At 38.1% G+C, this 15,602-nt stretch overlaps 1 protein-coding gene across 1 annotated transcript in view; it reads left to right on the forward strand.

The window, feature by feature from the left end:
- map2k5 (mitogen-activated protein kinase kinase 5) overlaps positions 1-12,230 on the forward strand; it is a gene marked incomplete at its 5' end in the record, with an annotated part of 66,584 nt that extends 54,354 nt beyond the window's left edge. The window contains 1 exon segment of the mRNA XM_037697672.1: positions 12,129-12,230. Within this exon segment, the coding sequence (XP_037553600.1) occupies positions 12,129-12,230 (102 nt within the window).
- Positions 12,231-15,602: the final 3,372 nt, after the last annotated feature.

Genomic DNA, 15,602 nt, shown 5'->3' on the forward strand with positions numbered 1-15,602 from the left:
ATATATATATATATATATATATATATATATATATATATATGTATATACATATAAAGGCATTTTAAACTCTTCCCACACTCTTGCAATATTCTTAACATTTCTAAACTCTAAACACTCTAAAATAGCACAGAATGCCATGATTTCAGCTCCCTGCCTTCTCTGCACTTTGCCATCTGCAAGCTCTCTTGGCCACGCCCACTTCTCCACTCTGCATGGAGAACTGCTGATCAGCTGCAGGAGGAAGTTTATCCTGCAGTGTGGGCTGCACAAAGGTGCAGCAGGTGCTAAATCATTTAAAATAATTTATTTTAAATTTAGAAAATACATGCCGATCGTGCGGCTCATCCATCAATCAGCCAATTGTGTGTCATGTCCAATCTTATTTTGAAAAGTCCGCGATAAACGAACTGTGAAGTAGTGATGGACTACTGTATAGTGATGTTCAGAAAGTAAAGTAAATTTGTATTTAATTTGTATATAATCTACCAGTTAAAGCAGAAACAACAGGAATGTTGATACAATCTGAGCTCTGGTTATTGTCATTTTATCTGAACCAACCAAGAAAAGCAGTTGTTTTTGTTTCTGTCTTACAGCCGTTTTCCAACAGTTGCATAATTTGACATTGTACAAGAAAACGAGTGATTTCCCACTTCTGTTTAATTGTATATTTTATTATGAACACTGTACTGTTCTCATAAAGTCTCATTGTTGATTGGTTGAGGAAACTTTCTGTTCACCCTGTCTTAGACGTATTTGATGATGATCTGTTGTAGATTTTCTTTTGCTTTTTGTTTAACCAAATGCAACATTATTGTTGGGATTCGTGCCCAAGAATGAACAAAACCAATTAGATTTATCCTTCAGCTCTTATATTGTGTGCTTGAAGTTTGATGGACACCTATTTTATTTTATTTTATTTTATTTTTTTGCTCCGTTTTTTTTTTCTTTCGTCCCTTTTTGTTGGCCAGCTGCCTTCATGCAGCCTTTTAGCACTCTCGTCAATGCAGCCCTCCTATTCTGCCTGCCTATTCATTGTGTGCATGTATACGTGCACACACACACACACACACTCAAATTTCATAACCCCTTTTCAACCCCAGAGACACCAGATGAGCCCCTCAGTTTTTCACAAAAGAACCGCTTCTGGTCTCCGAGCGTCTCCAGATCTAGCTAGCTAACAAACACATTAATACAGAGTGCCATTAAATTTTGAGCATATAGTGTTAAAAAATACTGAATTTCTGTTGCCTAATCAAGCCTAGTTGATCTGAACACTATATATCTTGTATCATCTTGTACTATATTTAGTTGATGTTTTTCTTAGTTCATATCTTAGATGTTATTACTGTTTTTCTTATACATTTTATTGTTGGATGTAACTGGGACCCTGTGTACATAATTTCGCTCCACCACATGTACCACATGAGGTGCGAATGACAATAAAGAAACTCTGACTCTGACTCTGACTCTGATCATGTAAACAATGTAATTGAATCCTTTTTAATAAACTTTTTAATAGTGTGGATGTTTATGAAGCACTAGTGTGATCCATTTTTCTTCCATACTTTTTTCGTCACCTTTCTCGTTCTATAATATTTGTGCTATTTCAACAAATCTTACATCAAAACGTTCAGCTCATTCAGGAAAAGGGTGCAATGACTTTTGATATAGGTACAACTTTAGCTTGTCGAAATCTTTAGTCTTTTCTGTCACTTTTTTCTCATAGAAAATGAATTGAGCTCATTTTACATCCTTCAGATCTTTAGATCTGTTTACAAACTTTTACTGCTCCTTTCACATTTTGTTCTGCTTCAGCTTCTTTCAGCTTCCTTGTGCAAATTTAAACGTTTTTTTCAGCTGCTTTCAGCTAATTTAAGCTGTTCTGTGATCCTTTTAGGTTCTTTCTGCTAACTACAACATTTTTGTGCTTTTTATAAATTTGTTCTGCTAATTTCACCTTGTTATGCTCCTTTCACCTTTTTTATGCAAGTTTCAGCTTTTTCCTGCTATTTCAGCTACTATCTAGCTGTTTTTATGCAAATTTTAACTTTTTTTGGCTAAGTCCACATTTTTTGCACTCATTTCAACCTTTTTCAGCCTAATTCAGCAAAAATGTGTTCTCTCCACATCCTTCTGGTAACTTAAGCTTCTTTCTGTTGTTTTAGCTACTTTACAGCAAAATTTTTGCTAATTTCATTTTTTTTCCAGATAAATTCCCACTTTTTTGTGCTCATTTTTGCTTCTTTCAGCATAATTGGGCAAACATGCTCTTTCTGCTTTCTTCTGCTTGTTCTGCCTTTTCAGCTACCTTTTTAGCATGTTTAGCTAATTTCAGCTGTTTTCAGACAACTTCAAATTTTTCATGTTCATTTTTTCTACTTTCAGCCTAATTGACTTCGTTATGCTAATTTCAGCTTTTTCTGCTCTTTCAGCTACTATTTAGCTCTTTTGATGCCAATTTTATCTTTTTCAGCCAATTCCACATTTTTCAGCGTATTTCAGTTCTTTCCACTTCCTTCTGGTAGTTTAAGTTTCTTCAGCCTTTTCAACTACTTTTCAGGTATTTATTGCCAATTTCTTTTTTTTTTCTTTTTTTTTTTTTTTTTTGTGCTAATTTCTGCTTATTTAAACCCATTTCAGCAAATATGTAGGGGGGTTTCTGCTTCTGCTAATTTTGGCTTGTTCTTCCATTCCAGATACGTTTCAGCATGTTTTTAGCTAATTTCAGCTTTTTTTCCAGCAAGTTCTTCTACAATAAGCATTCACACTTCATGTTCGAGCACAACAATAGATCACCTTCTTTACTCTAACCTTTTCAGAACTACAGTATTAGCTAAAAGAAAAAAGTAACTATTTGCTAAAATGGTTTTTTTTTTTTGGAAGTATTTATTATTTTTAGAGGTACTTGTGTTTTCTGTAATAACTTTGAAAGGAGTTTCATCATCCATGGAGTGTGTGTCTCACAGTTTACATGGAAACATGTGCAAAAAGGATTTTCACATGTGTGTTTTTGTGTCATTTCACCTCATGGAAGAATTGTGCCAAATCACTGGTGTCATCTCCACCTCCAACCTTTCTGTCAGCACCTTCCCTACCAGCAGTTTTCACATTACACCCCTGGGTCTTCACTCATGTAAACCCCCATTGACACTTGGACTACATTTTAGTATTTCAACAGCTCTTTTTTATGTGGCAGCCAAAGCAAAAGGACACCGCTCTTAGATCTTGTGTTATTAATAAACATGAACAATTAAGGAACTTTTTGTAAACAACATAAAGCATTCATTTGAAGTTTTTGTTGAGTTGTGGGCTGAAATTAAATTCTATTTTGTTTTGTCTATTAAACAAACCTCTTTCATGTTATTCTCCACAACATAACTACTCTACTAAAAGGCAGGGCATTAGAAAGTGAGTGCTTAATTGGATGGCTGGAGAGCAGGTAGGAAGTTTTTTGTTACATCTAAAACTGAAGATTTATGTGCTGATTTATAAATAAATAACTAAAATTATGGATCCTATTATGGACCCGGATAGATGTTTGTGCACCAGATTGTTTGGTAAAGTTCAATAGTGTTCCAGCTTTTACGGTCATTAATTTTAAGTGTGACTTTTTCCAGCCAGAGAGATTCCAGCTTGATGAAACAATACCTTGAGTAGATCTGGCTGTCACTGAAACAAAGTTGTGAGGGAAAAATAATCATCTTTTTTTATGTTTCCTGGCTTTTTAGAGGCTTTAAATTTGTGGATTATTACGGTCGTTAGAAATGTAACCCTAAGTCTCTTAAGAGAAGTTTGGATACATTTACACCTTCCAGTGTAGCAAGTTTCCAGTGGGATCAAGTGATTATCATGCAAATCTGTAAAGACCTAGTTTTTCTACCTTTTCACCCTTCTCTTGATTTCTCACACACACACTTCGTATTTCTGTGACACTGTTCTAATGAGGTGATGACCACTTCCTTGTTATAATTGCCTCGAACTCGGTTTAATTTCATCTCAGCATATTAATCATACATAGAGTTATTTAAAATCGCATAAATTAATCTTGGATTAAACAGACCCTTCAAAAGGCTTCAAACAATTAAAGTGTTAGGTAGAATTTCCCCTGGGTTTAGGTCGTTTCTATTTGAGCTGAGCAGTTTGCAGGTGATTATCCCAGTTTGATATGCCAAGTCGGTGATTAATGTAACTTTTAAACGAGTCCTTTTCCCATCTCACCTCCGTTCATGTGTCGCTACAGCAGAAAGTCGAGCACCTTGACTCATCTACCAAAGAGTAGTTGTTCACTGTGGATTTATTCTATGAAAGGTTTCAGATGAACTTGGGTAGCTTAACATATTGTTGTTAAACTTTATTTTTCTGGATTTGGTTTGCGTTTAGGAACGTCCTTTGAGTCTCTATATTTCCATCCTGTTTACATTAAAGGTTTGAATGGAGTCGCGTCAACAGTTTTATTATCCAGACTTTATTGCTCTGGATGAAGACGGACACTTTCTTTTCCCTCTCCTGCCTTCCTGCTGCTTTTGCTCTTGTCCTGTGAATCTCTCAGAGCCTCTCTTTACACATCTTCCAAATCATAAATTATGGATCTGGTCAGCAGGTCTCTCAACACAATTGATAAAATTTTCTCTACAAGAAGGCAGGGTGCAGGAGAACCCTCATGCCCTGAAGGGACACATGCAGCTGTATGTATCATGGATTCCTGGGGTGACTGGAAGATGATGTGTCTGTCTGTATTGTCCATTGAGGACATTGAAGACACGTACATAATTGGATTTATGATAACAGGGTTTCTGCTTTTTGGAATCGGTGGATACCTGGGATTTCGACAAACTAGGAAGACGTTGGCAGCAGTTTTGGTAATTATGAGGCTGCCTGCCTTATATGATGGATTGCACCGTGCTTCAAGCGCTTAGACTCCGATGCTTTGTGAGCTAAACGCTATGCTCGATTTCTAAGAATCGCAGGCCACTTGCGGCTCCTGCAACTCGCTGGCATGAAGAAATCGACCTTGGAGAAGGCTACAAGCACGGCTCGGCGGAATGACCACAAATCTGACTGTTTGAATTCCCCATTGAGTGAACCAGTAGAAACTATGAAGGCAGATGAGAAATCAGTAGAGTCACCCTGCACTGTAACATTTGTTGTTTATCTGAGTCTGGCTTTCCCGCTTGGCCTTGCATAGGCCAACTTATCTCAAATTGCTCCTGGAGGATATGTAAATCATGAAGCTCTGCTCTGCTCACCCCCCCAGAGAACATTTACCTTATAAAAACTGAGCTGGCTGATAGACATTATGTCATCTTTATCAGGATTATGGAACTTGTGTCTGTCTACGTTGCTTATTTTTTGTGCTGAGGTAGTTTTTTTGCTACCTTACACTGTGTCCTGTAAAGGACACAGTATCTTTTTTTTATACTTTCTTCATTCCTCGTGTTTTTCTTCCCTTTTCTTATCTAAACGATAAGGGCAGCGCTTCACAGTGAAGCTGCAGCCTCTGTGCACCTCCGTCTACCCTTGTTTTCTTCGAATGGCTGCACTGAACAATAAAGTTGATTCTGATTCATACATTTTTAACTTATATTTCTTCACCTATACAGTGGTTCCCAGCCCTGATCCTTGATGAACACCACCCTGCATGTTTTAGTTGCCTCTCTGCTCCAACACACCTGATTCAGGGATTTAATTACTTGTTCAAGTTCTGCATAAGCTTGTTAATCACAAATTCATTCAAATCAGGTGTGTCAAAGCAGGGAAACAACTAAAACATCCAGGATGGTGTTCCTCAAGGACCAGGGTTGGGAACCACTGATTTAGAAAATGTTAGATACAAACATATTTCTAAGGTTTTGTTGGTTTTGTCTCTGCTTTATTAATGGTTTGATCCCATGTTGCCAAATAATCTGAAAGAAATGTGCAGCAAAAACTGCAGAAGAAAGAGTTGCATAATTTAATAACTTATCTTGAGAAAGGCTTTTATAAAAACTGTAAAAATATGACCCTCGTCCACGCCATGTTGAGAGCAAGTGTCCTGTTTGAAAAGATGATTAGCTTGTAAAGCAGGTCCTTCCAGGCAGAGTGGCAGAGGTCCCCCGCCCTGGTCCTCATTTCTGTTTCCCTGCTTCAACACAAATACACCGCTCAATGAAAGGTTTCTGCTCAACTTGATGACATTCTGAGTAAGTAATTTAATTATTTGAATGAGGTGTGTTGAAGCAGGGAAACATCTAAAACATGGAGGACAGTGGGCCATGGGGATCAGGGTTGGGGACCTCTGCTTTATAGTGATAAAGCCCTCTCTTTTTTTTCTTGTCTCTTAGCCAAACTGGAGGTATTCATTTATTAAAAGCATAAAATAAACATCACAATATACTGTATGTTCAACAAAATCTGCAGCTTGTTGATTAACACCAGCTGTTAAAACACTTAATGTTCCAAAAGTTTATTATCTAGGTTTAGTCTATCATGGGCCGCTGGACATCTAGTGTCTTGAAGTCCTGTGACGGTCTACAGTTCTTTGATAGTTTGAAATTTAGAAGACTAAATGAACATTTTGAAATTGTTGGGTTCCGGAAATTAAACCCAACAAAGTTAAGTCGGGTCATCTGGGCGGTTTCTTTGAAACGTCCATGATGTTTGATGTTTTGAACCACTATGTCCATGGCTGCCTCAGAGGAGTCAACAGGGGAGAGGGTGGACTCCAGAAACCATCTTATCACCATCTAACTAGTTGGCTCACTTTGTGAGTGTGCTGCTTGTGGGACTGAGTTTGTTGTGGCTCCTAGGACTGATGAAGTCCTTTGGATGAAGGACAAAACGTTTCAACACAAAGAAACCGTCCAGAGGACCTGACTTAACTTTGTTGGATTTTTTTTCTTTACCTGGATTATTGAGCATGAACTTTGATGTTCCTGAAATTAGTTTTCTGTCCCTTAAAATTCTAAACTGCAAGGTATAACAAAAATCTTTTGCACGTCTCTTTTATCCCCCCTCAGTTTATGTTTCCAACTCCTTAGGCTAGCTGGATTACAGCACAGATTTAACAGTACATACCAAGAGCTGAGGTCTGCCTAGGGACCCTAAAACTTGAGAATCAGAAAAAACACCAGTCAACATTTGGCATTAAATTAAGTTACATTTTCCAGTTGTCTACCAGTTCTAATCAGACGGTTTCAATGCGAGCTAGATTCATAAATGCAATTTTTCCTTGTTTCTTACTGTAAATGGAGTGAGTTTCTCATATTAGCACATGACTGGTTCAGAACCACATGGACTGAAGAAGCTTTTGATCGCACCTGTACCCTGACAGCTACAGCCACCACCCAGCAGGCTCTTTGCCTTGTGTGTCTACCTGCTGGTCAACAGACTTTCACTGGTCTGATTAGTTAAGGTTCAGTTTTAGAGCAAAGGTTGGAGAACTTCAATTCAAAAGCACCACTCAGAACTTTCCACTTAATGTTTGTTTCACTTCGTCACTGCAGACAAAGACAAATGATTGATGGCACGAGTGTCCAGCTCGTAGGGTCCCCTAGCAGCCTCTGCAGTGTGTGTGTGTAGTACTGACACACACGCTCGCACTGATATGACAGTAATTAACCTCAGACTGTGTTAACCCTAGCTGCCCATTAGAAGGGCAAAAGGATTGATGGGGCTTATACCAGTTCTGAACGCTCTGTGCAGCTGGTTCACAATCGGGGTGCGCTGAGTGCGTTATCTTTTTTTATATACATATTTATATTGTTCAAATATAAAAGTTGTGTGGTGATTTCAAGCTCATTGGTGAAAGTAAATGTTGAAGGTGGAGATAAACGACTACCAAATGAAATGGGTCTTTCCTTTATATTTACTCTTAATGTGATTTTTCTTAAACTAATTTTCTGCTGTGATCATAAATAGACCAAACGACTCTCAGGAGGGAGAAAGTGGAACATCACCATCACTGTGTCCTACTTAGTGAAGCTCACTTTGTCTTAAAATGTTTGTTGCTGAAGGATGTTTTAATGACTCCAAAAGTAAGAGCATTGCTCACCTCTGTCACTTTTAACTCTAGTTGGAAAAAAATTATACATTTAGTTATAATGTCAGTCTTTTTTTATGATGTTTGCTTGTGACATAGGCTGGCAGGCTGCAGCACATACTTACAAGTGCTTTTAGTTTATTTTTTTAAATATAGCACTCAGGTTAGCTGTTAATGGTTTGAACCAGAGTCATTCCTGTCTAAACCAGAGGTATTTATCAGACCAAAACCCCTGGATTTACAAACAGAACCTTGCTTGCGCAACAGAAGCAGTGATGAAAACCCTGTTGGCCCAGGAACACAATTACTCAGATGTTTTGTTAGTAAGAAGGAAGCTGCAGACACTTAAATGTAGCCTGTAAAAATTTTTGAACCACAAAACCCGATGTGCAACCAGGCCTTTTATGTGGAATGTTGGCCCAGCCTCTGGTGCATTCCCCTTCATAATAAGAGCTGATGTTATAATATATTAAATAACTGTAAATACCACACTATGTCCCGCATCAATATGAAATAAGGTTATTAAAAATGGCAATTTAATATGCATTGTTTTGGGTTAAATTGATGTCTTTACTCGGTTCGCCTAATTATTTTTGATATTTTATTGGAAATAGCATTCCTCACTCTTCTAAAACCAAAGTAAAACATGTTCATCCTCTGTAGCCCAGGAAGGTTTTATGCAACATGTCAGTCTTACAGTTTTAAGAGATGTTTGAGCTTCTCGAAGAAAGTGTTGGTAAATGACTTTAGACATGGTTTTAACAACTCTGCTGAGGTTTTTAGGAATTGCTGGCTCACTGGGTTGGAGGAGGGGGGTCCTCCCCCAGAAAATTTTGAATAAAGTACTGTAGATGTGATTTCCTGCATTTTGGTGTATTTTAACGAGTTGTTAAACATCTACGCTTACCTACATTTGTAAACAATCTGCTTCTGTCAATCATCCTACTAGAGTTGCACTTGGGTCCAAATAATCCAAACAGACCCGGCCCCAGCCCGCAGCTATTATCTCCGAACCTCACCCGATCCGACAAATTAACAGTAATTACAGGTCCGAAGTACCCGGAAAAAAAAAAGACAATTTTTAATTAAGCTCTTGACTGCTTATACCACGACTATTGTTAACGGTCGGTGGACGTGCGCGGCTCAGGGGGCAGAAGATCAGAGCTGAGGAGCTCTCAAAGTGCATTAAATGCTTCCCCTGCTTCTGCCTGCATTCTGCTCTGACGTGTCGGATATTTTGTGATCTCACCTGTTTGGGTCATCGGCCGCGCGCGTCCACTGAGCGCAGCGGCTGAATGAGCGTCCATTTGGGCTGATGGATCACTGGCAGTAGACCATCTGAAGCTTAACTCAACTTTTTACATCTTTCAACCAGCTGGTCAGTGTGCGGTGAAATGGCTGCATGTGGCAGGTGTAGTTTGGCAAACCATGTTTGCATATATTGGATCGTCAGCCGTGCGCGTCCCTGACGCAATAAAAAGCCCGACACCAACTCAGCCCACACATTAAGTACATTATTATGACCCGGTCCAGATACGGATCGGGTGGGGCCAGACTCAGGGTTCGGGTTAGAAATGACAGCTCTACATCCTAACACCCCCCCACACACACACACTTGACAGTTCAGAATCCATCTCTTCTGCCTGTGTACAACTGCCTGGTTAGCTCTGCACTCGCCCTCACCGCTCGATCGCCACTTCTTTCAGGTTCTTCAATTCACGGTTGTCCAACTAAGGACAAGGATGAGTCTTTTTTTAAATGAAAGTAAATTGGAATGTATTTTTAACATTTTGATTGCTGTTTTTTTGACAAATTTGTGCCGTTGTGTTGATATTTAACGTGAATAATACACATCAAACATTTCTCTTGTTGTATTTTTAATAAATAATCAAAATTTTATTAATGACCCATTTAAACTATCAAACTGATTTGCATTTTAGTTATGCTGTTTAATTATATTTTAGATTTTTTTTCTTTTGATAAAATTGCGCGATGACTTTGGACTTTTAGGGACGGAGATTTTTTTTAGTGTTAGAGGCGGAAATGCTTACTTGAAGGGGCAGCTCTTATTAAGAAGCTCTTAAGTGACCGTTATGTTTAGAATGAGTGTTTATGTAAATATTTTCAGTTTACATGTCCAATATAAGTTTTATTTATTCAAGACAGTCACATTCGTTCATAACTTTATTATTAGTAAGCCTGAGAGTTACCGGATCCAAGCAAACGGTTACCGGAACACACCCTGTCAAAATAAGAGAGTTCCTGGATCCTGTTCCGGCAGGATCCAGCTCAAAATAAGTACTGGTCTTTTAAATGTGATGGATCTCCTTGTTCACATGTGAACGGTTCAACATCAGAAGTGATGTTTGACATCACGTTAAGTTCCTTTTACGGCCTCGTCACGATGCTGCTCTTCTAATTGAACATCTAGACGACTCAAATCACATTCCTGTTAGCTTTAGTTGGTTTGTCTCATTTCCAACCTCCTCCCCTTTCATCCCTGACCCCTGTGTGACCTCCTTGACCCTGGCTCTGGTCTGGAAGGAGGCGCAGAGGGGTCCGGTGATTCAGAATGAGGTATCACATGTGACGTCTCTGTTTCAGAGTGCACACAGGCACTATTTAACCAGCTTTATGAGCTGTCAGTCGCAAGATGAAGCGTGTTTTGATTTACTTGCTCGGCTAATAAAAACCACATAATTCTCTATTTTAACTGTGGAAAAAAAGAAATCACTGCCACCTTTTTTTATGACTTTTAACATCCTGTTCTGACTCCCACAGATTATTAAACTCAAGATGTTCGTTTGAAAAGCCATCACTTTAAATCTGTTGATCATTAATATTTAACAGGGTTTAATGACGTTCCTGTTTAGTTTATTTGTATTTTATCAGCACTTTGTGACTTATGGTTTAAAACAAACGAGTGATGCCAATTCCTGCACTTTACACAAAGGTATAATAATCTTCGTGGATCCAATCTGTTTGATAATAAAACTGATAATGTGGAGTGGATGAAAGTAATTGAATAGCTCTTTTATTTTTCTGTTTTTATGAGAAAGCTCATTATTTTTATATTTTTTTATCTTTTACTATGTACCAGTCATACTGAAGGTTATATAATGAGTAGGATTGATGTGAGAACATAGTTCTTCCGGTGTGTAAAGTAATTTCAGGGTGAAAGTGAATCTGATGAGGCCTTTTCTTTTGTGTATAATTGTTGTATTTTTTCTCTGGGCAGGTTTGGGTTGAAACAAAAACAAATACATTAGTCCCTCGATTATGTTACGTTCCACACCCCCCACAATAGGTGAAAAATTGCCAAGTAGGAACACTATATTTATCTTATTAAGTCTAAATATTTTAGGCTTTATAAACCCTTCCCACACTCTTACAATGTTCTAAACTTTTAAACCTACGTCATTTTAACAACATACGTATATGTACTGTACAGTACTGCAAAATTTTGTATGGGTACTCACCAACCTTGGAACGGCTCTGATCGGCTCTGCAGCCGTTGAGCACCAAGACTCTTTTGAGAGGCTTCATGGGCCGGCAAGCAGCACTCAGATTGACCAATGAGGCTGGAAGTAGTCCTGGTCCAATTCCCAGTCGTTCCATACGGCTCTCTGTATCCACTGAGCACCAAAGTCACTGTGAATAAGGACCAAACGTTTTTAGTCAGGTTCGGATCTGATCAAATCTTTCCCTCTATTTCGGCAGAAAGCAGCAGCCAGAATCACTGTTGGCTTCTGGGTAATGTAGTTCTTTGGCGTTATAGTATAGGCTTATTGAAAGAAAACTATAAAATGGCGGCGCCTGTTTGAAGTTTTTTTTTTTTTTTGTTAACTTTTTATCCCGTACCGTCCCAATCACATGAGTAATATGAAAGTTGACAATTGTTGAAAAAACACGAAAGAGCGAGTCCACAAAAGTCAAACCGTGAAGTAGTGAGGGACTACTGTATGGTCAAGCTAGTTTTAGCCAGTTGCGTATCTTTTTTGTTCATGTTCAGTCCTGTTATTGGTGATTTTAGCTCCTCTTTGTTTCTGGAGAGCACACATTTCTCACCGTTTTCAATAGAAACCATTAACTCTCTGTGTGTCTTTGTCAGGATCATCCCTTCATTGTGCAGTATAATGATGGGAATGCCGAGGTGGTGTCCATGTGGGTGTGTCGCTGTCTGGAGGAGAGACGAGCTCAGCAGACGCAGTGACTCATCTGATGTCCTCCTGCCGTCCACTCATGATGGACCTGGATGTTAGACTCCAACCCATGAACACCTTTTGTCTGTAGGGTTGAGAAGCATGGCACAAGTGAAATGGGGTGCAAAAAGTCCCTGGTTGTTACATAGTTAATGGAAGATTTGTTTATTTACCATCACTTCTGCCACACGACACCGAGGAGTTTTCCTTCCAGAGTATTAACCTTCGTTCAGTCCAAACGGTGCTTCATACATCTTCTGCAGCAGATGCTTCGCCATGTCTTTCAGGAGAATCCTAAAATGCTGTGAACACAACAGCCCGATGAAGCAAACGATCCCGAATCCAAGCATCAGAGATGATAAATAACTTTCTCTCAAGACTACAAAACAAGGTTGAGCTTTGCTGAGGACAGCCCTCAAGTAAATGTCCAGGTTTACTCCTGTGAGCGGTATCTGTGCCTGTTTTTCCAGTGTTGTTATTTATTACCTCAGCAGGTTGACGTTGTCAGATGTTTTGCCAAAAAGACGGTCCTGGTTCAATACCAGAACCACTGGATCCAGGAAAACCGCTCTGGTTCTAGTTTGAGGACCATTTTGTGCTTTTTGGCAGCCTGAGCGCACAAAGCTCCTCGATGACCACTCCTATATGTCTGTGTTGTTTTGCTCTTCAGAGCGATGCTTCTTCGTTGGTCTTGTTGCTGTCAAGATGTTGAGGTTGTCCTCCACTACCTTCATGTGTGAAATCTTGTTTCTGAACTGTATTCAACTGGAGCCTTTTTTCTCAGGAGGTCTGAAAAGCCAACATTAAAACTTTCAAGTGGTGAGTCAGAAGCAGCAACTAAATCAATAATTCACGTCATTTTGAACCTCACAGAAAATGATCTACTTAACTCTCCCTATCACTTTAAATTTAATAGTGTGGATGTTTATGAAGCATTCACTCTATTGTGATCCATTTTTCTTCTGCATGTTTTTCGGCATCGCTCTCGATCCACAATTTTTGTGTTGTTTCAACAAATCAGATATTAAAACATTCAGGTCATTAAGGAGAAGGGTGCTATGACTTGATATTGGTGCAGCTTTAGCTTTTTTTAATATTTAGCCTTTTCTGCACTTTTTTTCTCATAGAAAATGAACTGAGCTCATTTTACATCTTTCAAACGTTTAGATGTGTTTACAACCTTTTACTGCTCCTTTCACTTTTTGTTCTGCTTCAGCTTCTTTCAGTTTCCTTGTGCAAATTTAAACTTTTTTCAGCTACTTTCAGCTGTTTATTTCAGCTGTTTTTGCTCCTTTCAGTTTCTTTCTGCTAACTGCAACATTTTGTACTTCTAATTTATTTCTGCTAATTTCAGCTTGTTATACTCCTTCCAACTTATTTCTGCAAGTTTCAGCTATTTCAGCTAATATTTAGCAGTTTTATGCTAATTTGAACTTTTTCAGCTGATTCCATATTATTTGCACTCGTTTCAACATTTTTCAGCCTAATTCGACAAAAATGTGCTCCACTTTTTGTAATTTCAGCTTCTTTATGCTTTTTTAGCTACTTTTCAGCTGGGTTTTTTTCTTCTAAATAATTTCCACTTTTTGTGCTCATTTCTGCTTCTTTCAGCCTAACAGCGCAAACGTGTGCCTTCTGCTTTCTTCTGCTAATTTAAGCTTGTTCTAAATTTTCAGCTACCTTTTTTGCATTTTTAGGTAACTCCAGCTGTTTTTGGATTTTTTTTTTTCGTGGTAATTTTTACTACTTTCAGCCTAATTAATTTCTTTCTGCTAATTTCAGCTTGTTATGCTCTTTTCAGCTTTTTTTTTTTTTTTTTACTAGTTTCAGCTTTTTATGCTCTTTCAGCTACTTTTTAGATGTTTTGTGCAAAATTTATCCTTTTCAGCTGATTCCACATTTGTTTAGCTCATTTCAGCTCCTTCCACTTCTTTCTGGTTGGTAGTTAAAGCTTCTTTCTGCCCTTTCAGCTACTTTTCAGCTATCTTTTGCTAATTTCATCATTTTTGCTCATTTGCTCATGTGCTCATTTCTGCTTATTTAAACCTTCTCCAACAAATATGTGTTCTTTCTGCTTTCTTCTGCTAACTTAGACTTGTTCTTCCACTTCAGCTTCATTTCAGTATGTTTTAGCTAATTTCAGCTGTTTTTCTGCAGGTTCTTCAGCAGTAAGCATTCACACTGCATTTTTGCAGGAAATGCAATTTCTCTTTGGTTTAGTTTGATATCCTCTTATGTTTTGGTTTTTGTCCAGCACTTTTAAGTAATGATCACAAATTTAAAAATGAAGCTTTCATCAGTTTAGGCTGTACCTTCATCTTATAAACTATAACTTGTGTATTTTATTGCATTATAACCAAAAAGTCCTTCAGAAAGAAAAATCATGTTCTGTACAGAAGTGAGTCAATTTAGTGAATCTCCTAAAGCGATCAGAAAATATATAATAAAACAAAAAGCTCATTTTAGTGCAAGAAACACCAAAGAGTAGCCAAAAAGTGAAATTATGTAGTTTCATCATAAGTGAAGCAAATGTGAAGATCTAAGAGGCTAAAATAAACTTCTTTGATTGTCGTGTGTAACCAATGAAATCTGCAGCTCTAAAGAGCAAATAAAGGCTTTTATTTATGGATAAATTCTAAGAATGTGTTGTTTAGAAGGTGTTTGATGTGAGAGGAAGACGTTAAATGAATAACCTGCATGAGCACAGCAGAATGTATGCAGGTTGACATGTTAACATGTGACGTTACATACAGGAGTTTTATGTTGTACAGTTTGATGGTCTTTTCAATATGTGGGCACATATTCCAACCATTTAAAATAAAATATATTTCAACAAAGATGTTTTGCTTTGACATGTTTTTGGCCACCTCACCCTTTAGTTTTGAAAATGTGATGAAGACATTGAAGGATTTTTTTAAAAACGTCCTTCATTTTTAACTAAATTGAAATTTTATGTTAAGAAAAAAGTTATATTAACCGCAGCCAAAGGGAGAAAGCAGTACGATACGAGCAGTATTGTTTTTTCCGGTCTGTTGTGTTAGCAAAATATCCCATGAATCAACTGTTTACTTTTAACAAAACTTAGCTTTTGGAGTGAACCCAACAGAAGATGGCTGCTAACGGCCAGCTGACCCTAAACCCAATGGGTCTACGTCGGTCAGTTTTACAGATAATGAGCTCTAATCTGGTTCTGGTTGAGAGTCATTGTTAACATTCCCTCTGAGCTCACACAATACACATGGTTTTTATTGACATTTTGTCAGTACACGAGTCCCTCGCTTATGGATGCACAATATTATCAGCATGGTATCAGTATCGGCTGATATTAGCAATAAAGTTAAATATTGGACATCGGCCATTTCATTAAAATAACTCACCGATAT

Source organism: Nematolebias whitei, chromosome 2, assembly GCF_014905685.2.
Source record: "Nematolebias whitei isolate Nwh7 chromosome 2, NemWhi1, whole genome shotgun sequence".
Taxonomy (NCBI): domain Eukaryota; kingdom Metazoa; phylum Chordata; class Actinopteri; order Cyprinodontiformes; family Rivulidae; genus Nematolebias; species Nematolebias whitei.